This window comes from Rhincodon typus, chromosome 13 (assembly GCF_021869965.1).
Source record: "Rhincodon typus isolate 14 chromosome 13, sRhiTyp1.1, whole genome shotgun sequence".
Lineage (NCBI taxonomy): Eukaryota > Metazoa > Chordata > Chondrichthyes > Orectolobiformes > Rhincodontidae > Rhincodon > Rhincodon typus.
The window spans coordinates 53320290-53345289 of NC_063344.1; the positions used below are offsets into that span (position 1 = coordinate 53320290).

Genomic DNA, 25000 nt, shown 5'->3' on the forward strand with positions numbered 1-25000 from the left:
TGCAGTAATGCTGATTTTCTGTGTTTTCTAGCCTCTGAGACTAGACATCAAACGGAAACTGACTGCTCGGTCTGACCGAGTGAAAAGTGTTGACTTGCATCCAAGTGAACCATGGATGTTGGCCAGTCTTTACAATGGCAGTGTCTGCGTGTGGAACCACGAATCCCAAGTATAGTATTAATGCCTCTTCCAGTTCTGGCAGATGTTACAATTGTTAAATAGTGTTTAATAAAATATTTAATATTTACGTCATTTCAGACCACCCCACTGCAATTTGCTCCTAAAATTGCTTTGCCACACTGTTTCTGTCCCAGAGAAACAGATTGGTGTTTCTGTTTTCCCTTCCAAGAAAAACCACCTTTTCCCCTGTGTAGTGTCCAACATTTCATTTGTAAAAGACCATGAGACATTCTTTTATGTCAGAAGAATTGTAGTTTGAAGTTATCCTATATCTTTATTTTTAAGACTTGATGAAGGAATGTTTAACATATGGTCAGATATTTCAGAAGTAAAAATCGTCTTAACGTAAAATTGTAATAAGTATTATTTTCTTGATTATAATTCACCCAAAGATAATTAATACCCGCAGTTGCATCTTGTGCCCTATCTCTATGTAAAATGACTATATGATTGCACTGCAATAGATTACAAATCTTCCACTTCCAAGATTCAAGTCAGCCCACATTAGAAATACTCTCCTTGAGGGAATGAACTTGTCCACATCTCAGTTTCAAAATTTAATGCCACTCAAAGAGACAACAGTTGGCAATGGAAATGTCTGAGATATTGTAATGGGGCTGTTTTGAACTTATGTTAAATGATTCTGCACAACCGTTCATACATGCACTTTCTGCTCTGAGAATGACTAATGTCACTGCTACAAAATAAGAATAGATATTTAATTTTCCCAGCCCACATGTCCATATCTACAAAACTTAAAAAATATTCAAATTAAACAAGCTTCTATCTTGGTTATTCAAAGATAAGTGGTTCCATCACATGGGTCTTTCTTGCTCTCATTTCTTCCTGTATTTAGTTTAGCAAATGTATACTAGTGTTTTAAATGAATGGGATATCACTGTTAGTGTGTGAGTTTCAACTGAATTGATTGTATTTACTTTTTATACTATTTGTGTACTCTTTCAGACTCTTGTGAAGACATTTGAAGTGTGCGACCTGCCTGTCAGGGCATCCAAGTTTGTGGCACGAAAGAACTGGGTCATCACAGGAGCAGTAGGTATCTTTGATTGTAAACTTTATGATTCGAAAGAGGTGCGCTTCCTTGATAACACTCACTTAAAAATGCAGCTCAATGCAATGTAGCACCATCCAGACCAGAGGGTTATATGAGCAGTCCATCGTCTCTCTTGTACTGGTAGATGTCAGCTAGACTGCAATGGGGGCAGTGATCTTGGCCTCTCAATCCTCAGTGGAGGAAGCAACTTGCAGACATTGCTGCAATATAATAAAATGTCTCAAGATTTAAATGTCTTTTATATTGCAGAATTTCAGAAGGGTAAGACCAGATATAGTTACATCGCCTAATCAACATCCAGTGACTGAAGTTGAAAGTTTGTGGTTAAATATCTGTTGTGAGCCTTCAGCCTAAGGTGTAATAACCCATCCATATTGAATAGCCAATTGACATTCAGACCAAGGTTCATGTTTGAATGGTTACTTGGTTGAGGGATAAAGGCATCTGGATGGGTACATGAATAGAAAGGGGTTAGAGGGATCTGAGCCAAATGCTTGCAAATGGGACTAGATTAATTTATTATATCTGGTTGGCATGGATGAGTTGGACTGAAGAGTATGTTTCTGTATAACTCTTACGATAAGAGCATTGCTCACAACCGAGGAACCAATAAGGATTCGGCATGTAAACGTGCGAACATTTTTTTAAATTCAAAAATGAAGAAGGAACAATTACCTTTCTTAAATAAAATTACACACCTAAACTATAAATGGCTTAAGTTTTTTTTGTTGGCCAGAACTTTCCCAAGTATTAAAACAATTTTGTTTGTTTGTTTGAAAATGTTTGGAGAATCCAAAAGGCCAGCATGTCTAAGGAAGATAAATTATTGATATTGGTTGGTCCCACAGTGCTTTGACAATACCACAATCTCATGTTTTGTTGTGAAATCAGCCATTTGTCGTTTAGATGATATAAACAGTGAATCAAGGTTATATCTGCAGTTTGTGTTGGTATTAGAAGGATGATGTGTGTCATTTTGAAATAGCAGTTCACAAAAACTTGTACATCTTAGATTTCCTGTAACATCTAGGGACGATAAGGCATAATTTGTTGCCTTGTAATTTAGGATGACATGCAAATCAGAGTCTTCAATTACAACACACTGGAGAGAGTTCACATGTTTGAAGCTCATTCAGATTACATTCGTTGTATTGCTGTTCACCCAACTCAACCTTACATCTTGACCAGCAGTGGTGAGTATATTTCTTTTCTTTTGGCTTTAAACATTTCAATGTTGTTACCTGCAAATGTAAAATTAATAGAAAGTTTTTTTATTTCTTTAGTTTTTTTTATATTGAAAAGATTGTTAAAATCTTGAGAGTGAAAATCTGTCTCTGCAGACACTTTTTTGGTTGTTTTAGTTTCTTGCTGATTTCTGGAATAGTTTCAAAAACTGATAAATTGTTTCCTTGGTAGATGACATGCTTATCAAACTGTGGGATTGGGAGAAGAAGTGGACCTGCACCCAGGTTTTTGAAGGGCACACTCATTATGTTATGCAAATTGTCATCAACCCGAAAGACAACAACCAATTTGCAAGTGCATCCTTAGATAGGACCATTAAGGTATGTGAACAAGCTGTTAGGGTGTGACAATACTATTTGAAAGAATGAGTTGAGTAATCTCAGTAGTTAAAATCATTCAGTGTAAAAGGGCATATAGAGAAATTTGAAAACAATGATTACTTTTCAGTCTAAAATAGGGAAACAAGTAATGCTGTGCTAAAACGTTGTACTTGGTTCAAAAATGTATTTTATTTTGTAAAGATCTGATGTTGAGCAAAGTGTGTTGGTACACTTCAGGTGTGGCAGCTTGGGTCATCCTCACCTAATTTCACCTTGGAGGGCCATGAAAAAGGAGTGAACTGCATTGACTACTATAGTGGTGGTGATAAGCCCTATCTGATTTCTGGAGCTGACGATCGCCTAGTTAAAATCTGGGATTACCAGGTACAGATAAATTATGACATTAAGTAATTGTTCATGCATGTTTAGTAATTATGTAAGAATATTTTATGGTGCATTGGATTTTATTTAATAATAAAGGTTGATTCTGCAAAATGATGTAACGTAAACATTGTTTCCATAATGATCAAATTATACAAAAGTGTTGGCTATATTCTTCATTGTGATTAAAAGGCAAAACTTCAAACCATTATGGGTCAAGAACTGACAAAAGCATAGATGCAGCAGCAAAATGATCAATATTTCCACCAGGGTAAAATCAGCTGATCATCTAATTTATATAAAATCATTGCCAATACTTGCAAAAATTGGTGAAGCTGAACATATTGCTGTGTGCAGTGATTACTCTATTGCCAAAAGGGAGGCCTTTGGTCTTATCGCTGGACCGTTAATCCAGAGACCCAGGTATTGTTTTGGCGACCCGGGTTTGAATCCTACTTTGGCAGATGAAATTTGAATTCAATAAATATCTAGATTTAAGGGTCTAATGGGGCCCATAAAACTATTGCCAATTATTGTAAAAATCTATGTGGTTCACTAATCTCCTTTAGGGAAGGAATCTGCCATCCTTACCTCATCTGGTCTATATGTGACTCCAAACCCACAGAAAGTTAGTTACTGTTAACTGCCCTCTGGGGAATTAGGGATGGGCAAGAAATGCTGGCCTAGCCAGTTACACTCTCATCCAGTAAATGAATGAAAAAATTCAACCTAATAACTAATCCAACTTTTTATTTCTAAATTATTAAATAAGTATTAATGTTATAAGTTAAATAATACTGCTTTGCTTGTAGAATAAGACTTGTGTTCAGACACTGGAGGGCCATGCTCAGAATGTCTCTTGTGTTAGCTTCCATCCTGAACTTCCAATTATCATCACTGGATCAGAGGATGGTGAGTATTACTGAAATTTAAATAATTAATGATAGCAAATTATGTGCTTTTAAAATTGAAGAGAAGCTTTCAAATGAATATAGAAAATTCCGAATAACTATGCTAGAGAATTGATAATTGCAGCTTTTTCGTGTAGTTTCTTTGTGACGTGGTCATTTTTGATTGACATGGAGGGGAGCTGTCTGTAGCTTAGTGAAGGTGTAAAATAGATAATGAAGAAATTGTTTAGTATTAATTGTTACTAAAAAGAGACCAGAAATTGAAGCTTTTCATCTTGCACTTGTCAGGACAAGGATGCTAAAAACAGACTTGAAGAAAGGGACATTTGTTTATGCAGTATGTCCTTTTTCTCAAGCCTGTTTTCTTATGGCATGGTCCTGATAAAGTACAAAACGAAAAGCTTTGATTTCTTGTCTCCTTTTAGTAATGTTGGAGTTCTGTGCTCCCAGGCAAAGATTAGTATTAATTGGGAAGCTGTTTTGTGGAAAATGACTTGTAATTGTGATGACCCATGCAATGTTCTCAAAAGCTTACTATTTTGCGTTGGCCCGATGTTGAGAAATGAATGATCTGAAAGTATATCTTTTCTTTGCATTGTAAAGGGCAGGCTGTAAAAGCAGATTGGATTAAACTTGAGTAGAATTGCTGATTGTATCTTCACAATGCTCAGCATTTCTTTGTATGTTACTTTTATTTGAAAGGTTAATTAAAATGTTTCAAAACTTTGTCCATTTTCCACGTTACTACAGGGAAGGGTTTTGAAATTCATTGCTTACCAACACTCATTATTTATAGCTTGTTTAAAGAAAGTTGTAATGGAAAACAATAGATGTGATCAAGAGTAAAAGGAAATGATCTTTTAAGTTATGTCTGGTCTTGATGAAGCAGCATCTGGTGTATTGTATTCTGTTTTTTTTTGCCTTCACCGGAAAATGTAAAATTAGTGGAAGGATTTTAGCAAAGATTTGTAGCTCGGGTTGTGGGTGAGGTTGTTGATTTGCTCGCTGAGCTAGCTAGTTTTCGTTCAGACATTTTGTCACCACACTAGGTAACTTCATTGGTGAGGCTTCCGATGAAGTAATGTTGTTCTACTCCACTAGGAATTTATACTGTCTGGTCTGTTATGGTGAGTAGTGTCATTTCCAGTTTTGTTCTGTATAGGTTTGTATATGGGGTCCAATTCTGTATGTTTGTTGGTTGCATTATGGGTTGAGAATCATGCCTGTAGGAATTCCCGTGTGTATCTATATTTGGCTTGGGCTACTGTGGTTACATTGTCCTAGTTAAACTGATGTCCTTCATTGTCTGAGTAGACTGACATTAAGGAAAGTTTGTTGTGTCGTTTTGCTGCTAGTTGATGTTCATGTATTCTAATGGCTAGTTTCCATCCTCTCTGTCCAATGTAATGTTTGTGGCAGTCGTTGCATGGTATTTTGTAAACCATGTTGGTTCTGCATGTTGTGGGAACAGGGATTTTAATCCTTGTGAGTGTTTGTTGTAGAATAGCTGTGGGTTTGTGTGCTACCATGATTCCTAGTGGTCATAGGAGTCTTGTTGCCAGTTCTGGTATGTTCTTGATGCAGGGCAGTGTGGCCAGTATGTTAGGGTGTACTGTGTCCTCTGGCTGTTGTCTATTTAGTAGACATCTGCGAATGAAGTTGCGGTCCAAACCGGAAGCATACAGAATTGGACCCCGTATGTAAACCCATACAGAACAAAACCGGAACTGACACCACTGTCCATAACAGACCAAACAGTATAAGTTTCAAGCGGAGTTGAATAACATCTCTTCATCGGAGGCCTCACTGATGATGTCACTTAGCGTGGTGACGAAACATCTGAACGAAAACAAGCCAGCTTGGCGAACAAATCAACAACCTCATTAGTGGAAGATCAGAAGACAGTTAAGAGTTTCTGAATTAAAAGGGCTGCGCTTTGAGGGAGGATGTTGTCTTCCCAAACCCCAAAGAGTTCATTTCCTGAAGGAGGAGGAGGAGATGAGAGGGACTGATGAAGATCCTTAAGGTTTCTATTGGAATGAAAACTTTGGATTGAGGAAAATATTTTTGTTGGCCCCAAAATTCAGGAATGAGGAATGTGCATTTTCAAATCAAGGACATTAGAGAAAACTTAAATTTAAGTAACTTTTTGTTTCTTAAATAATGTGATTAAATTGTTAATTAGTTTACTGGTTAGGGTGATTCAGAAGGAAACAAGTTTTAAAGAAGGAATGTATTCTTGTCCGTAAAGAAATGTAGGGTAATAGTTCAAGAATCATGATTTAAACTGATGTAAGAGTCGGAAGAATGGATTGTATGAACCAGTCTCCTCTTGTTCAAAACATTTCTGTGTTACCATGCGTACAACTGACCATTTGCATTTAATCCTTTAAAGGTACTGTTCGTATCTGGCATTCGAGCACTTACCGCCTAGAAAGTACTCTGAATTATGGGATGGAACGAGTCTGGTGTGTGGCAAGTCTGAGAGGCTCCAACAATGTGGCTCTTGGCTATGATGAAGGCAGTATCATCATTAAGGTATGCGAGTTAAAACACTTTTGTTTGTGCATCTATAATTTGCAGTATGAAAATGTAATTCTTTTACGCTCTCAGATCATTGAATGGTGTGATTTCTCGATTCATTTTGCTTTGTACAGGTTACCTATACTATCCCTTAACTGCCATATGTAGAATAGAGTGCAAAATGCTGCAATTTAAGGAGAATCTGGATGTCCTTGCACCTGATTCACAGAAGTTAGGTTGCAGGTACAACGTGGAATTGGGAAGATAAATGTAACGTGGAGAACTGAATTTAACAGTAGCGAAAGCTTGTTATAATAGTGCAGGGCAATTAATTGGAGATTAATTGACACTGAGATATACGGATTTTGTCTCCTAAAGGAGATAGTTGCTTTTGGAAGCAGTTCATAAAGGTTTACTATAATGATTACTGGCACAAAAGAGTTGTCTGAAAAGGAAGGTTTGAGCAGGTTTATAAGAAGGATGGATTAACAAGGATGTTTCCACTCAGAGTTCCAGAATGAGGTGCACAGCTTAAAAAGAGGTCCCCTTTTTATGTTGGAGTTGAGGGATTTCTTCTGTCACAAGGTTATTAGCCTGTACAATTATTTTCAACAGAGAACAGTGGAAGCTGAATTTTTCTCTCAAAGTGAGAGGTTGTTGGAGAATGCAGGGAGGTGGAGGTCAGGCAACAGTCAGAACAGCAATGATCTTGTTGATGGGGAACAGAAAGTCTGGGCTGAATGGCCTTATCTTCCCATTACTTATTGATCCTGTGATCACTCACCTGGTTAGAATGTAGGTGTATATTCATTGATTAGAGGGATTTTGTTGGGAGGAGATAAGGTTTAATTTACACACAAACAGTTCTGCTGGAGAAATTCAGCAGGTCTATAGAGAGAAAGCAGAGTTAACATTTCGGGTCCAGTGACCTTCCTCAGCACTTTTATTTTGCCCATTAATGCTTGTGAGTTTTAATGAAAGGATTATGAGCAAATACCTTTTTTAAACTTAAGCCAGTTATCTCAGTGTAAGCTTGTCTTTTCTCTAAGACAGCAAATGTACAGGAATGCAGATGCTGTAAATCAGAAACCAAAACTGAAATTGCTGGAAAAGCTCAGCAGGTCTGGCAGCATCTGTGGCAAGAAATCAGAGTTAATGTTTCGGGTCAAGCCACCCTTTCTCGCCACAGATGCTGCCAGATCTGCTGAGCTTTTCCAGCAGTTTCTGTTTTCGTACAGTAATGTAACCTGGCTTTCAGTTTTGGCACACGTAAAAGTATTCCTAGAGCAATGTAAGTGCACAACAAAAACAAAGTTTATATAACTGTACCAAGCAATATATCTAAATTAATTCAGACACTTGAGAAGATTAAACAATGTTACATAAGTCTGAAATTTTCCATTATCCGTAACAGCTTATCCTATGTGTTCTCTGAGAAGTTTACTTATGCGTATAGGTGTATATTCAGGTAGAACTGAGGTGAGGCTGCTGATACTCATTTCAACTAAGATCTTTGCAACTGGTAGAGGAGAGAGAGAGCGGAAGCTTTTGTCTCTTGAATTTCAACCAGGTATTAGTCAAAAAAGTTGCATGAAAATGTATTGCTGCTCAGTTTTCCCTCAGCCTCATCCAAGCTAGTCTTTTTAAAATATTTGTATTTCAAACTAGAGAATTTAGAAGGGTCACTGGACACAAAGCATTAACTTTGCTTTTTCTCCACAGGTGCCGCGAGACCTGTTGAGTTTCTCCAGGAATGTCTCTTTTTGGTATATATTGGTCTGACTTGGTTTTCAAACATGAGAGAATAGTCTTGTACTTGATAGATTTATATTTAATACTTTTAGCTGGGACGTGAAGAACCTGCAATGTCTATGGATGCTAGTGGTAAAATTATTTGGGCCAAGCATTCTGAAGTCCAGCAGGCTAACCTGAAAGCAATGGGAGATACTGAGATAAAAGATGGTGAAAGACTGCCTTTGGCTGTGAAGGACATGGGAAGCTGTGAGATTTATCCACAGACAATTCAACATAATCCCAATGGAAGGTAAAGCTTTAACTTGCACTAATTTAAAACTGTATTTTTTTAACAATTGCACAGTACAAAATAGACTTAAGATTAATATTTATTTTGTATCGAAGTAAAATCAAAATATGGTTACCATAACTGATTTTAACTACTCCAGGATAGTTACTTGGATAAGTTAATATAACCTTTTCTAAAATGTAGAAATTTACTGTTTGGAGTATTAGAAATGGACAGTGTAAAGGAATTATTATGTGCCATTGTGTTTGGCATCTTTCAGTCCAATGCAGTGCTTCCCAAGCATGTTCCCACTGTTATTTCATATTGAGACTTGTAAATTGTCGCAAATACTCTGATAGCGAATGGGTTCTTGGAGAAACGTAAGAGGGTGGGGTAGGGGAGAGAAATCTGTGTGAACTGGTTGCAGGGAGGTGAGGGCTGGTTATCATGTCCTCTGAGTGCAAGTGACTATTGGAGTGTCAGCACTGTTAGATCCGTATGGCAGCATTTGCTGCCTCAGAACATGTAACCCCCATATTTCAGCTTGTGACCCCAATTGCAGTCCTGATCCCACTTTGGGAAGCCCTGGTTTAGTGCAATGATGGTTTGTATTTTGTTAATAAACTGTATTAAACAGTGTAGCTCAGAATACACCACTTCGGCATAGCAGTTTTTACTATATTTGATACAGATTAAGACTGTAGCCCAAGAAACTGCAGGATTTGCTGACCTATATTTTCCCTGGACCCTATGCTTAGCGATAAGAAGTTTCTATTTCTTATTTCCTCTTGCAATACTCCTCCAAACAGTCAGACTCCAGAGGTTGTAGTCATTGATGACTGTCTTCCAGTTGGCTGTATTGATGTTTGTCACCTTCTCTTTTGTTTGCAAGTGCCATTGTAGCAGATGTATGGATGGCCAGCAGGGTGTAACACAGTTCACACACAAGAATCTTTGGCTACGTGCACATAATCCTTCTGAAAAATGTGGCTCAGCCATGGCAAATATTGTTATCTTAACAATAAGCATATGCTGCTGAAAACAGCACACTCCAGGTAGGCCATCTAAACTGGTGACCTTGTCCTACCAAGCAATGCCAAGGATATGTCTGAAGTAGCAAGGCTGGATACTGTTTTTCCTGCTGAAAATATGTTGTCCAGGTAGAGGAGGGCTCTTTTCGGGAAAAGGAAATTTTCATTCATGTGTTCATTTGAATTTTGATACTTAGGTTTGTGGTAGTCTGTGGTGATGGTGAATACATTATCTACACAGCGATGGCTTTGAGAAATAAGAGCTTTGGATCTGCACAGGAGTTTGTATGGGCACATGATTCTTCTGAGTAAGTAAAATTCCAATTATTTGATTTTAATTAATGGTCAAGAAACACTTGAACAATTAATGGAGTTTCCTTTGTTTTTAGATATGCAATCAGGGAAAGCAACAGTGTGGTGAAAATATTCAAAAATTTTAAAGAAAAGAAATCATTTAAGCCTGATTTTGGAGCAGAAGGTAAGGAGTTTCATAATAGCAACTGGATGTAAATGAGATGATAGCCAAGTTTAGCAAATATCCCTTTCCCTACAGAATTATGAAAGTAGCCCATTCTCCACATTAGTACATCCAGCAAATTGAACTTTCTTTCTCCCCAGTCTTCCCTGCTCCCCCCCCCTACCAACCCCATGTAAACCTTTGACTGGCTTTGGTGTGAGTTAATAGAGTGGAGAAACTTAAGCTATTTTTGAGTTGCTTCAGGAAGTTATCATATTTTGGGAATAAATGTACAGGAAAAGAATTTGATTGTTTCTGTCTGTTGTATTTAAAATTGGTAGGTTCAGTTGGAACAGCTTAAATGTTTTTGAAGCCAAACTATAGTTTGCACAAAATTCCAGGTAGATGGAAAGTCTGAAGTTAGCTTTCTTGTAGTATTTGCATGTAATTGTACTTTTCAATAAGCGATACATTATAAATCAATTATGTAACTGCTTGGATTGCCTTTTAAATAAAAACAAAATGGTCAGACATTTGAGTCAGCCACTGGAAGATGGTGAGAGACATCTGTTTTATAATTCAGAACTAAAAAGACACCTATGCAAGATACACTGTCCCTGATGATAAACTAGAAAGTTGTTCTGTACTTTGGGTGAGTAGAGACACTGTTGAGAGTGGAAATTCAAAATAAGATTCATTGGAGCATGAATAAAGCAAAGTAAATGTGGGAGATGATGTGATGAAAAGGAAGAATGACGGCTTAAAAGAGGAAGTAAACAAGAAAGAGGCAAAAAGGGATGATCTGACAATGCATTATCCTATCAAGTGACTTAATTTTTCATGTCACTGCTTTTGGCTCATTCTTAAAGATGCAATGTAGTTAGGTTATGAAGACTGATATCCTGTAATTTTCAGTCAATGGAGTATGTACTAGATTAGACTATAATTGAAGTTGGAAGACTGAATTCTGGAATGTTCTTTCAAATATATTTGCAAACAGTTTGTCTTTTTTTTTGTTTTGTGTGATGTTCTTGTTTGATAATTTTAAAGCTTTTCATATTCATAGGCATCTATGGAGGGTTCCTCCTCGGTGTCCGCTCAATGAATGGCTTGGCGTTTTATGACTGGGACACCACTGAGCTCATCCGCCGAATTGAAATACAGCCCAAACATGTGAGTGATTATAACCTGACTATTTGTGTTACACCAAGGGAGAATATTCCAAATTAAGAACAAAATGTGACTTTTCAGTGTTTATCTTAACGTAAATATATCATCTTTTTTCAGAATCTTAATGTATTTCGTTCTGGTACATATTACTTCTGAAATGTTCTTAAGATATAAATATGTGACTTTTCGAGCTGATCATTTTTACATTGCTCTCTCAATAGCGGATGATGTGCTCCCAATGAAAATAGCATCTGTATAAGAGGATTTACAGTATTTATTGCTGAGATTTTTCTTCAGATCCTGTACTCTGTCCATGTATATGTATGTGTAACACTGTGCACAGTTGGAGATTGCTGTATACTAGTGGGCATGTTGTTGATGGCAAATCATTTAAAATTAATGAACTATTATTTGTTGTAGTCGGAAAAGCCAGGTAGCTTGTGCACATGGTTAGAACTTGCAGTAAGTAACTAACAAATCTGACTGAACTTTCAAAAAATGTAGTGCTAAATTAAGAGAAGTGACTTAAACCTCCAGAAGTAAGATAAATTTTACTATGAAGTAACTTTTAAATATTTTGGAGAGGAATGCAACTTAGTATGATGAATGCAGCCTCTGTTGAATTCAGCACAGTGTAGAGCTGGAGGAACACAGCTAGTCAGGCAGCAGCAGAAGAGGAGCCAAGTCGACATTTCTGGTCGGGACCCTTCTTCAGAACTGGGGGATGGGCGCTGGGAAATAAATTGAGGGAGGAGGGGTGGTGCTGCGGGAAGGTAGGTAGGATGGTGACAGGTGGATGCAGGTCGGGGGTGGTGGGAATTGGTCAGTGGGAAGGGTGGGGCAGATAGATGAGAGGGAAGATGGACAAGTTGTGTCAGGTCAAGGAGGTGAGAGGGAGGATGGGTGGGGCTGGGGAAAGGTACGTGGGGTGGATAATAGGTGAATGCAGGTAAGGGTAGTGGGGATTATTCAGTGTGAAGGAAGGGGCAGATGGGTCAAGGAGGCAGGGATGAAAGTGGGGGTTGGGCGTGGGATGAGGCCGGGGATTGGCAGGTTTTAAAACGGGTGAATCCTATGTTCAGACCATTGGGCTGTAGGCTCCCGAGGCGGAATATGAGGTGTTGCTCCTCCAGTTTGCGGGTGGCGTTATTGTGGCACTGGAGGAAGACCAAGTTGGAGGATGTACAGGTGAACCCTTGTTGGATATGAAAGGTTTGCTTTGGGCCTTGAATGAAGGTGATGTGGGGGTGGGGGTGGTGGCGGGGTTGGGGGGGGTGGCGGGTGCGCGTGGGGGAGGGGTGGGCGTGGGAGGGGAGGGGGTTGTAGGGGCAGGTGTAGCACTTCCTGTGGTTGCAGGGATAGGTGCTGGGGTTAGTGGGGAGGGTGGAGCGGGTGAGGGAGTCACGGAGTGAGTGGGTTCTACGAAAGACAGATAGGGATGGGGAGGGAAATATCTCTTTGGTTGTGGGGTCAGATTGTAGGTGGCAGAAGTGGCAGAGGATGATGCGTTGCTGCAGAGGTTGGTGGGGTGGTATGTGAGGACCAGGGGGATCCTGTCTTTATTTCTGTTGGGTAGAGGGGATGTGAGGGCAGAAGTGCAGGAAATGGATGAGATGTGGTTAAGGGCATTTTTGATCACCGGAGGGGGGATATTGCGGTCCTTGAAATAGGAGGACATCTGGGATGTTTGGGAGTGGAACGCCCCATCTTAGGAGCAGGCGTGGCAGAGCCGGAGGAACTGGGAGTAAGGGATCGCATTCGTGAAGGAGGGTGGATGAGAGGAGCTGTAGTCCAGGTAGCTATGGGAGTCGGTGTGTTTGAAATAGATGTTATTGTTGAGGTGGTTACCAGGGATGGAGACGGAGAGGTCCAGAAAGGGGAGGGAGGTATCTGAGACAGTCAAGGTAAACGGAGATGAGTTCAGTGGGGCAGGAGCAGGCAGAGACAATGGGTTGGCTGGGGCAGTCAGGTTTGTGGATTTTAGGAAGGAGATAGAACCGGGTAATGCGGGATTGGGAACGTTGAGGTTGGAGGTTCTTGGTGGGAGGTCACCTGAGATTGTGTGGTTATGGATGGTCTGAGAGATGATGGTTTGGTGATCAGAGGTGGGGTCATACTCGAGGGGGCGCGAGATGGAGGTGTCAGAGAGTTGGTGCCTGGCCTCCGCAATGTTGAGGTCAGTGCATCCTACCACTACTGTGCCCCCGTTATCGGCAGGTTTGATGGTGAGGTCAGGGTTGGAGCGGAGGGCTGCGCGTTCCGATGGGGAGAGGGGTGGAGACATTGAGGTGATTGATGTCGTGACGACAGTTGGAGATAAAGGGGTTGAGCGAGGGTAGGGGGTCATGGGGTGGTGTCCAGGGGGATGTGGGTCCACCCGTCACTTCCCACCTACCTTCCCCCAGCCCCACCCCTCCTCCCTCTATCTATTTCCTAGCCCCCTTCCCCTTCCCCGCCTCCCCATTTCTGAAGAAGGGTCCCGACCCGAAACATTGACTTTCCTGCTCCTCTGATGCTGCTTGACCTGCTATGTTCTTCCAGCTCCACACTGTTGACTCTGACTCCCGTATCTTCAGTTCTTGGTATCTTTGAGCCTCTGTTAAAGTTTGCTTTGTAAATTATTCCAGATTGAATAGAAATAGAGGAAATGGCAATTGGTATCAAGGGAGTAGGAAATAAAAATGATCTGAGTTATAGTCATACAGCATGGAAGTAGATCCTTCAGTCCAACTAGCCCACACCAATCATGTTCCCAAACTAAACTAGTTCCATTTACCTGCATTTGCACCATATTCTTCCAAATTGTTCCTATTTATGTACTTGTCCAGATGTCTTTTAAATGTTGTAACTGTACCTGCATCCATCACTTTCTCTGGCAGTTCATTTCCACACATGAACAATTCTCTGTAAAAATGTTGGCCCTCATGTCCTTTTTAAAACTTCCTCCCCTCACCGTAAAAATACGGCCCCTAGTTTTGAACTCCCCCCACCCTAGGGAAAAAACCCTTGTCATTCACCTAATCTATATCCCTCATGATTTTATAAACCTTGATAAGGTCACCCCTCAGCCCCCTGCGTTGCAGTGAAGAGAGTCCCAGCCTATCCAGCCAATTTTTATAACACAAACCCTCCATTCCAAGCAACACCTTGGTAAATCTTTTCTGAACTCTCTCTAGTTTAATAATATTCTTCCTTCAGCAGAGTAACCAGCACTGCACAAAGTACTTTAGAAGAATCCTCACCAACATCCTGTACAACCTCAACATGACATCCCAATTCCAATACTCAAAGGTCTCAATGAAAGCAAGCATGCTAAATGCCTTCTTAACCACGCTGTCTATCTGTAGCGCAAATTTCAAAGAACTATGTACCCGAACCATTAGGCTTCTCTGTTCTATGACACTACCCAGGGTCGTATCATTAATTGTACAAGTCCTGCCCTTGTTTGTTTTACCAAAATGTAATACCTCTTCTAGTGAGATTGAAGTAATGAGTAGGAAGCCTTTTCCTGTACCTAACCTCAAATGACATTAGGCATTCGCTACTTATAGTCGCATAGGTGTTATGAATAATAGTTGCATTTCAATTCTCCTCTCTCAAGTTTCACTCCTTTTCTGAGGACACTGATCTATTTTAGAATACAAGTTCACATTCCCTTCTTTAAGTGACAGTTTTCCCCAAGACCAGATCTGAAGTGTATGTAGACTAGTCCCCTGAATAGGGAATCATAACCAAGCCTGATCATGTTTTTACACATGCTGTTTGCTCGTAAGATCACTGGATCGTGATCAGGTTTGCAAATTTAGGCTGATTCTGCTCCCCACCTCCTTCCTAACTCAATAGCACCAAGACCCATTGCATTGTTCATTCCACCAGTCTAAACAAGACTGAATTGTTCTAAATTATAGGATACTAAATCTTACAATGCATTTGCTACATCAACCTTAACTCCATGCTACTTTTTCTTTCCTTGCAGATATTTTGGTCAGATTCTGGTGAACTAGTGTGCATTGCTACAGAGGATTCCTTCTTTGTTTTGAAATATCTTGCTGAGAAAGTGGCTACGGCACAGGAAACACACGAAGGAGTTACAGAAGATGGCATTGAAGATGCCTTTGAGGTCAGGTTGCAAATACTTAACAGCTGAGATGTTACTTAAAAGCAGAAAAAAAACTGAACATTTTAGGATATAAAAAGTTGCTTAAATAAAACCTGTCTTTCATGGGTATGGTGAACTAAATGACCTGCAGTGCAGAAAATCTTATGTTTTTAATTACAATAAGCTGCAATTATGCTACTCCAAGCTTGACATGTTTTTGATTGTTTTGAATTTTTCTAATTACTTGGTATTGGGAAATTGTTCCACTGAGTTAAGTGGTTTGTTTAATTTCTTTGGATATACTTTTTCCAGGTTCTTGGTGAAATTCAAGAAATTGTTAAGACTGGATTGTGGGTAGGAGACTGTTTTATCTACACCAGCTCTGTGAACAGGCTCAATTACTATGTTGGTGGAGAGATTGTCACCATTGCCCATCTTGACAGGTCAGTGGGAGAGCAGTGGAGAACTTGCAGGACTTACAAATAATGCTCAATATCAAATGCTTAAGCAAAATTTGTTTTTACTTGTTCATGGAAAGGTGTCACTGCTGGCCAGTATTTTATTATCCATCCATAATTATTCTGAAAGGGGAGAGTGATCTAGCACTGATTTGTGTGAGTTCTGTATTTGTTACCTAATCTATAACTAATACTTTGGAAAGAAAAAATTCAAAAATTTGTACAGTCTGGTTTCGGGTTCCTTACCAGATCAGCTGCAGGCATGAATAGTAAATGTACAGCATTTAACAGGTCGTGAGTGAAAGTTAGCTGTGTTTCCCGAAGTATGCCTTAGGAACAATTATAACTGTTTACAGCTGTAAACCAAAGACCTTAAAATCACAGCATAAAGTAACAGTGTGATAAATTGATATGACTATTCATACTAAATATCAGTTGTAATTCCACTTCCTTTCCCTTTAAACCAGAGCTTTGCAGTCTGAAAAATTCTTTTCTTCCTTTGATAGATGTTAGAATACAGTTCCATGGACACTGATTTCCTGGCTATAACCAACTAACCGCCCTCTACATATGAAGTCTGGGACTTTGTGTCAATGGGCTATTTATTGTTGGGTTATCATAGACAAGCCCAATGTTATTTTTCATCCAGCTTTACTGACACCGGTGCCCTGTATACTTTTTTTTTCATTTCTCCTTGACCTAGGGACTTGTCTTCATTAGCATCAGCTAACTTCGCCAAAGATTGAGCTGGACACTTGTGCTCTGTTTGATTTGATCTGTATTCACTCATTGGTTATAAAAGAAACTTTGAAGTCTGCTAACTGAACTCGTAGTTCCAAAATGATGTACATAACTGAAACTGTTATTTTCATTGAAGATCAATGTTAAAGTGTTACAATTTAAGTGCCAATATTATTTTTTCAGAACAATGTACCTCCTGGGTTATATCCCAAAAGATAATCGACTGTATTTGGGAGATAAAGATTTGAACATCGTCAGCTATTCTTTGCTTGTCTCTGTGCTCGAATACCAAACTGCAGTCATGAGGAGGGACTTTTCCATGGCTGACAAGGTTCTTCCCACAATTCCAAAGGAACAGAGGACAAGAGTAGCACACTTCCTTGAGAAACAGGTTAGATGGAATATAACAACAAAAATGTCAGAAATACTTTTTGTAGATTGTTTCATTCAACAAGGGCGTTTCTCAGCAGAAATGATCCACAACTTCCACACTCCACAATGCTTAACTTAAAGTAAGCAAGCAGTTGAAAGACAGTTCTTGTTGAGCACTTCTCTAATTGCTAAATTGTCTTATGTGGAAATTTCTTTTCAAAAAGTCAATTTTTAAATATTCCTATTAAACACTTGTTTTTGGTTGCAGCTTTATTTAGGTGTTCTAAATTGAATAATACTTGGCAATTTTCCTTCAGTAATGTGAAAAACTCTAATGCTCAAGTATGACAAGCACATTAGAGTTTTGGTGATTGTCTAATGGTTAAGGAAATCTCTCTTGTATGTCCAAGCACATCCTATGTTAAAGACACAGGAGGCCTGGCAGTTAAAATTGAATACAATGCTTCTTTGTATTTATTTGTTTTGTCTAAAATACATTAAGATATGGAAAACTTGGCTTGTGAATGGGTGGAAGAAATTCCTCAAGATAGTCAGCAGGAAAAGAGATATTGAATAGTGGGTGCACAGTTTGAAACTTGGCAATGGTAGGGTTGTGGTGGAAGGGAAAGTACAAAAAACCTTTAGGGAAAGTTTATCAAGAAATGGAAAATAGGAAAGGAAGAAAGAAAGAAGGAGAAAAGTGAAAATAATTAAAATGTTTGTAATGATAAGTACTTTTGGCTACAGTATGTGTAATGACTTTAAAATTGCAGATGATGATTTTTGCTGTACTACTTGATATGTATATTGTAACCTGTAAGAGTTGTATGTTCAGATAGAAGACTTGACCCTGAAAAGTTACTTGAAAACCAGTTTCAAATTCATATAACTTGGCATATTCTTGGATGCTTGCTGTTTTAATTCTCATGAAACATACCATGTCCTTGACTGACAGTTTGTTTCCTTATGCTGCTGGATTTATGATCGCAGCAATAATTTATCATAAACTGAACACTAAAAAATCTATAATAGGATTTTGGTTGATGTCTCACCTAATGAACAAAATCAGTCTTTGATTCACCATTTTCCCTATTACCTATCCCAAAATGATACTGTCAAATAAGGGATTTACAGCAGAATTAATTTCTCCTGCATTTCTCTCTTGAATATTTATCCTTTACCTTGGCAGTTTTGTAGATATTATTTCCATAATTTTCTACATTTAAAAGCTGTTTGATCCCTTAGTTTGTAGAAAACTTAAAATAATGTAATGTTTCCTTGTAAAATTGTTACTCTGTATCCCAAATTCCCCATTTCCTTCATTGACTATTTGCAGAAATTGGAAGAAATTGTGTTTGGTCCTGTGGTTGGTTTGGAAGAAATAGATTAAGTGCAATGGTATGATATAAGGAATGGTAATGTAGTCTCCAGGAAACTGTGAGAGCAGCATAGAAATTAAGAATATTTGATAAACTTTCCAGTCTAAATTACAAACAAAATAAATTCACATTTTAGTTCCTGTTGCAATTTATCTTGGTGAGGTGAAATCAATGATGGCAATCCTGTCTATGTCAAATTTGTTACACTCTTGTCAGTCGCCTTGCAACATTTCCCTATTTTGAAGCTGCTGAGCAAATGTAAGTTACGTTGGTGCAGCTGTTTGGTGATGTGGTGACATTTTACTTCTAGGTAAATAAGAATTTTTTTTTTTTTTTTTAAAGTATTACACGACTAATTTTAGGCCCAAAACAATAGACTTGTACATCAGTAAGTCATGCTGATAACAAATGAAATCCGCCATTTTTAATCCAAACAGAAAATCAATGAACTAAACATAAATGGAATTCATCTTGACAAATTCAGACTGGTAGATTTTCTCCACAGCATCCTAGTTAATTTACAAATGAGAACATTCTTTGTTTTCCAGTCCGTATCTTTAAGCTGTTTACTTTTTCCATACACAGGGTTTCAAATCACAGGCTCTTGCGGTATCCACTGATCCAGAGCACCGCTTTGAGCTTGCACTGCAGCTTGGAGAGCTCAAGATTGCATATCAATTGGCTGTAGAAGCAGAGGTAACACTTGTATTAATTAGTTTCTTTTATTCGTTCACGGAATATTGGTTTGGCTGATAGGAGTTTGTTGCCTATCCCTAATTGTTTTTGAATCAAGTGATTTGTGAGGCTATTTCAGTAGGCAGTTAAGAGGCAAACAAATTTACTGTGGGTCTGGAGTCACGTGTAGGTCAGACCAGATAAGGATGGTAGATTTTCTTCCTGAAATGATATTAGTGAACTAGATGGAATTTCACAGCAGTCTCATGGTCACCATTACAGAGACTGGCTTTCAAATCCAGATTTATTCATTGATTTGAAAATGCCCTGAATTACCACGCTGCTACATCGACTCTGATTTCTTTGATCTGAAACCTGAAAACTCTAGAGTGGGTGGGTAATGTAGAAGCAAGAGTAGGCCATTTGGTCGTTCATTATGAACTTTGCTGAACCTTATCTCTGTCATAGTTTGGCTCTCCCCAAAACCCTTGACACTGTTTCTGACTAGAAATCAATCTACTTTTAAAAATATATTCAGTGATTTAGCCTCACTGCCTTGTCTAGTTGGGCATTCCACAGGTTCACCATCCCTGTAATTTCTCTTTATCTTAGTCCCATATGGTTTACCCCATATTCTGAGAGCATGACCCCTTTTAGATCCCGTCTGGCCAGTGGGTATATCATCCCTGTATCCAGTCTGTTTAACTCTGTCAGAAATGTGTATGTTTCGGTGAGATTTCCCTCTCATTCTTCTAAACTCCAGTGAGTACAGAATGATTGACTCCATCTCTCTCCATGTGAAAAACCTGCCACACCGAGGAATCAGTCTGATGAACCTTTGCTGCTCTCCTTTTATGAAAATGTAAATTTTCTTAAGCAAAGAGACCAAAACTGCTCACAATATTGCAGGTTTGGTCTCAACAACGTGCAGACCTACTGCAGCAAGGCGTCTTTGCTCTAGTACTCAAATCTTCTTGCATTGAAGGCCAACATACTGTTTTCCTTCCTAACTGCCTACTGTACCTTTCTACTTGCTCACAGTGACTGGCGTGCAAGGACAGCCAACAATTTCCAATTTATCACTGCTTAAATAGTTTTCTGACATTGTTTTTCCTGCTGATTGGATAACTTCACATTTATTAATGTTGTATTTGCCACTTATTTGCCCACGCGTTCAATTTGTCTACTTTGCATTGAAATTTTTTCACTTCACCTCATTACACTCCATTCCTCCCAGTTGTGTCATTAGAAAAGTTGGAAATGTTACATTTGATTTCCTTCTCAAAATCTTGGATATATGTCTACTCTGTTTCCTATCTTTCAATCAGTTTTCAATTTTTTTAAAAATTCTCAACCGTCATCAGACTTAGCTAGATTGTTCCTTACAATTATCCCAGCTTTGACGCGGAACCAATGTTTGAGAACCTTGAACTGAGGCAACAATTTGACTGTTATTGCTCACATACTTTATTTGTTTTGGAGTGGGACAACTGTATGTTGTGTATTTTTGGCAGGTTAAGCACCATTTAGAGTGGTCTAATAATATTTCAGGTGTAGACCCTGAATTAAAGCTGAAAAGTATACAGATGAACAGAATTTCTATTTAAAAAGGAAGAGGGTACAAACATTTGCAGACAGAGGAAAGAGGATTTTTACGTATAAAGCAGCACACTAGGCATAATCAAAAGCAGTTACAAGGGCTACATAATGGATGGTGGTATGGTGCAATTAAATCTACTGGAAGTGAAAGCACAGGAAAAATGAGCAACATTCGGGAGCCTGGAATAGAAATAAAAAGTTAAAATTAAGAATACAGACCATTCTGTCAGATGTTTTCTGATGGGGTTTGACACCCCAAGCAGGTTTCAAATATGTAGCTTACTCATTTCATTTAATCCTGCAGTTGATTTTAAGTCTGTGAACCTGTACATCATTTTCTGAAAATAGGTATAAATTGTATTCCAATTCAATTTTAAAAGATTGTTTTGTTTTATTCAAAAAAATTTCTTTTCATCCCCACAGTCAGAACAGAAGTGGAAGCAGTTGGCAGAGCTGGCGATCAGTAAGTGCCAGTTTACCCTTGCTCAGGAGTGTTTACACCATGCACAAGATTATGGTGGACTGTTGCTGCTGGCTACTGCCTCAGGCAATGCTCCAATGGTTAACAAATTAGCAGAAGTTGTCGAAAAAGATGGCAAGAACAATGTGGCCTTTATGACTTATTTCATGCAAGGAAAGTAAGTACTACACCTTTCAATCTTTACTTTTAACTTCTTTGACAGACTTTCTAAATTTCAATCACTTAACACTGCTGAATACAATTAATTTCTATCAACAATGAATTGTGTTTTTTTATCATTTTGTTTTCAGATTTTCAGCTTATGATTACGATAGTGATTTGAATACAATTTGGAGAGCCTGGACACGTCCACTTCAGGAAATTGTCTCTTTCAATACACCCTGTGGAAAATTTAAAAATATCTCAATTACATGACCCCAAACATTCTATAGTCAAATAATCTTAACCAGATTTATGCAACCTGTCTCTTTAATTTTATTTTTTAAGCTCTTGTTGAGTGAATCATCGTTCCCATTCAGGTCCTGTATATTCTTCCTATATTTGTTCCTGCTATTTGGTGTCTAAATTGAATCTAATATATTATGAAGAATATACAGCAAAGAAAGAGACCATTTCCCCAAGGTTTAAACATTGATGTACACAACGACACCACCCCGAAACAAAATCCATCCACAGTAATGTAACATTGACCAGAGTTGTGAATTCAATAAGCGTATTTGGCTATTCTGTTAAGCTTGCAATTATTTTATCTTTTAAAATTATTTCATGCAGGCTTGACAATTGTTTGGAATTGCTGATAAAAACAGGACGTCTCCCAGAAGCTGCCTTTTTTTCCAGAACCTACTTGCCAAGTCAGGTTTCTAGGTATGAGTCTACAGTTTCAATTCCATCATAGCACAGTGCAATCTTGCATGTTTACATACAAAAATACATGTGCATAATAATTTGCATTCTGACACTAACTTTTCCTTTTAGGGTTGTGAAGCTCTGGAGAGAGAATCTTGCCAAAATAAACCAAAAAGCTGCAGAATCTCTTGCTGACCCCACAGAATATGAAAACCTATTCCCAGGCCTAAAAGAAGCTTTTGTAGCTGAGCAATACCTGAAAGAAACCAGCAAGACTAAAGAGAGACCCGCCAGGGATTACCCTCTTGTCACTGTAAGTCATAGCATCCTTTTATGTTATAAAAATGTTGAGAATTTGGATTAAAGTGGAATTTGCCAGCGCTAATCTTGTTCCTGCTATTTTGCTCACTAGCCAAATGAAGAAAGGAATGTTATTGAAGAGTCAAAAGACTTCACACCATCTCATCATGGAGCATCAGTTGAGGTAGCTGATTACTATAAAACACACTCTTTCTTCAGAAATAAAAGAAAAAGTATTGGAAAAATTCAGATCTGGCAATGTCAAAGTTAACTGAGTTGAGTCCAACATGACTTCAGTGCTAGAGAGTTGTGTTGGATTCACTGTGAATGCTGTTTCTGTCTCCAGATACTGGCCAGACCTGCTGGATTTTTCTGACACTATTTTTATTTCAGATCTCCACCATCCACAATAACTTGCTTTTGTTCCTCGATTTCTGAGTTGGAAAGTTAGTGTTGAAGTCAAAGCCCTCCACAACCATGGACACATCTTTACTGTTAATCTATTGAAAATGTTTCAAGCTGGAGTTAGAAACAGTTCATAAATCAAGAATTTGCATGTCTCAGTTGAGGAAGGAACTCTGCTGGCAGCATTGTAGTCCTGCAATATTAAAAATTCAAACAAGGATTTTTTTTTTTTTTTTTAAAATGACTGATTCCCCGGACCAATATAACAAAAAAAACTGTCTTTTTCTGGATACATTAAAAATAACCTTGATATAATTAGAAGATTTCAACATTTTATGTTTTGTCATCATAGGATTCTAAAGATGAACAGGAAACCATGTCAAGTGTGTCTACACCAGTTGCATCAATGATAGCAGACGCAAAAGCTGTATTAGAATCAGACCCTGCTTACGTGGTGACTGCACCTGTCCCACGAGGAATGGACATTGAAACTAAAAAGGTATTTCAATTTGAGCAAGATAAGAAAACTCATTTAAGCAAATCCATGTTTGTAAAGATCAATATCGACTCAAGCTGTAAAGATGAACTCCATTGACTGGCCACTCCTTACTGAGGTGAAAATGGAGTATTGCATTTATTGAAAAGGAAACCATTTATGTTTTTGAAATAAAAGAAAAGAACATTATAAAATAAAACCAAATTGATAATGGATTAAAAACCGAAAGAACTGCGGATGCTGTAAATCGGGGACAAAAACAAAGTTGCTGCAAAAGCTCAGCAGGTCTGGCAGCATCTGTGAAGGAAAAAACAGAGTTAACATTTCAGGACCGATGACCCTTCCTCAGAACATTAATGGATTAGGTAGCTTGGGGCCAAGATTGTGCATCCTGAATTTCAGAAAAAAAAGGTAAACAGAATGGCACACAATAAACCACTAAATAAATTGGTCCTCCAATAGATAGGGTGGCATGTTTTGGGTTGGATAATTAATTGATTGCATTCTTGTAGATACAAAATAGTTAATCACAGAGCCCCAGAAATAGATGTTTTTCACCATCATTAATAGTGGTGGATATAGACTATTTGGTCTGTCTCTAAGATTGTTGTTAGTGTACAGAACGTGATGAGCAAATTTATGAAAATTCCATTGTAGTAGATCTAACTTCAATGAGAAATTGACATCCATCTGGCAAATGTCACTTGTACATAAATATAACATATAGATGGATAGACAAGTGCAATCTTGTCATAACATTACATAAATATGAAGGTCTCTTTCCAGTATCGTGAGACTACTGCCAGGATGATTAAATATACAGCGTGTTATTATATTGTCTTCATAGAAGACCTTGTTTAGGCCTTATCGAGAATGCAGTGTCAAGCTTTGGTGACTCCAGGTGCTGGGTGAACTAGCAAACCTGGAGAAGTTTCAGAAGTAGACCATAAAATTGAGATCTAGTTTTAAAGGCCTTTATAAACCGCCAGTGGCTTAAGAGCTAGAGTTTGTTTTACTTTGGAGTAGTGTAACATTTCAGGATGTTTATTTGAAATATTTAAACAATGAAAGCATTATGTGGTGTGGCTGGGCCAAATTTAGTCAGACAGGTAAGGATCAGGTGACCGTGAATACAAGTTTCAAGGGCATAGAATTACATTAGATTTCAGGAGACATCATTGAACAAATGCAATGTTCCACACAGCAGGATAAATGCCTAAATCTACCTTCCAATTTTGATTGCTTGGAACTTAATTTTCTTCAGGGTAAGGACAGCAATTTGAGTTAAATTGGCCTGTTCTTGCTTCTCCCAGAAGACACCGTGGATACATTAGTTACCTCTAGTCCTGACTCTTCCTTCAAACTCCTGTTGGACTCTCCCACATTTTATCCTCTATACACTTGAAGTTAAACAAAACTTATACCAAGTTCTGTCATCTATCACCCTTACTTTCATTGACATACACAATCTCCAGTTTAAAATTAAGATCTTGTTAAAGTCTCATCCTCATTTTCAAATCCCTCCATAGCCTTACCTGTTTCTATCTCTAAAAGTCCCAATCTAATTCTGACATCTTAAGCACCATTGGGATCACACAATCTAGGAGCTAAGTTCTGGAATTGCCTCCCTCCACTGTCTACTTCACCTTTCTCCTTTAAGACATGTTTGAAACACTCTTGTCAAAGTGACTTGGTGTCATTTTTTATAATGCTCTTTGGGACATTTTATTACATTAAAGCTGATAAAATATAACTTTCTGTTGAAGAGCACAATATGCAGGAGTTATACCATGATATGATCCAGGTGTGCTGCTCTTTATATTTACACATTTG

General features: G+C 38.4%; 1 protein-coding gene across 1 annotated transcript in view; it reads left to right on the forward strand.

Annotated features, from left to right (window-relative positions):
• The window catches only part of copb2 (COPI coat complex subunit beta 2), a 26086-nt gene extending 1092 nt beyond the window's left edge, over positions 1-24994 (forward strand). Inside the window, exons 2-21 of the mRNA XM_020512172.2 lie at positions 32-169; positions 1147-1233; positions 2322-2448; positions 2672-2820; positions 3058-3204; positions 4014-4113; positions 6508-6650; positions 8480-8679; positions 9887-9997; positions 10079-10167; positions 11213-11319; positions 15293-15436; positions 15728-15858; positions 16798-17005; positions 18951-19061; positions 21063-21277; positions 21892-21984; positions 22096-22279; positions 22379-22450; positions 23024-24994. Coding sequence (XP_020367761.2) covers positions 32-169; positions 1147-1233; positions 2322-2448; positions 2672-2820; positions 3058-3204; positions 4014-4113; positions 6508-6650; positions 8480-8679; positions 9887-9997; positions 10079-10167; positions 11213-11319; positions 15293-15436; positions 15728-15858; positions 16798-17005; positions 18951-19061; positions 21063-21277; positions 21892-21984; positions 22096-22279; positions 22379-22450; positions 23024-23266 — 2799 coding nt within the window. The 3' untranslated portion in view covers positions 23267-24994. The remainder of the gene's footprint in view (positions 1-31; positions 170-1146; positions 1234-2321; positions 2449-2671; positions 2821-3057; positions 3205-4013; positions 4114-6507; positions 6651-8479; positions 8680-9886; positions 9998-10078; positions 10168-11212; positions 11320-15292; positions 15437-15727; positions 15859-16797; positions 17006-18950; positions 19062-21062; positions 21278-21891; positions 21985-22095; positions 22280-22378; positions 22451-23023) is intronic.
• Positions 24995-25000: the final 6 nt, after the last annotated feature.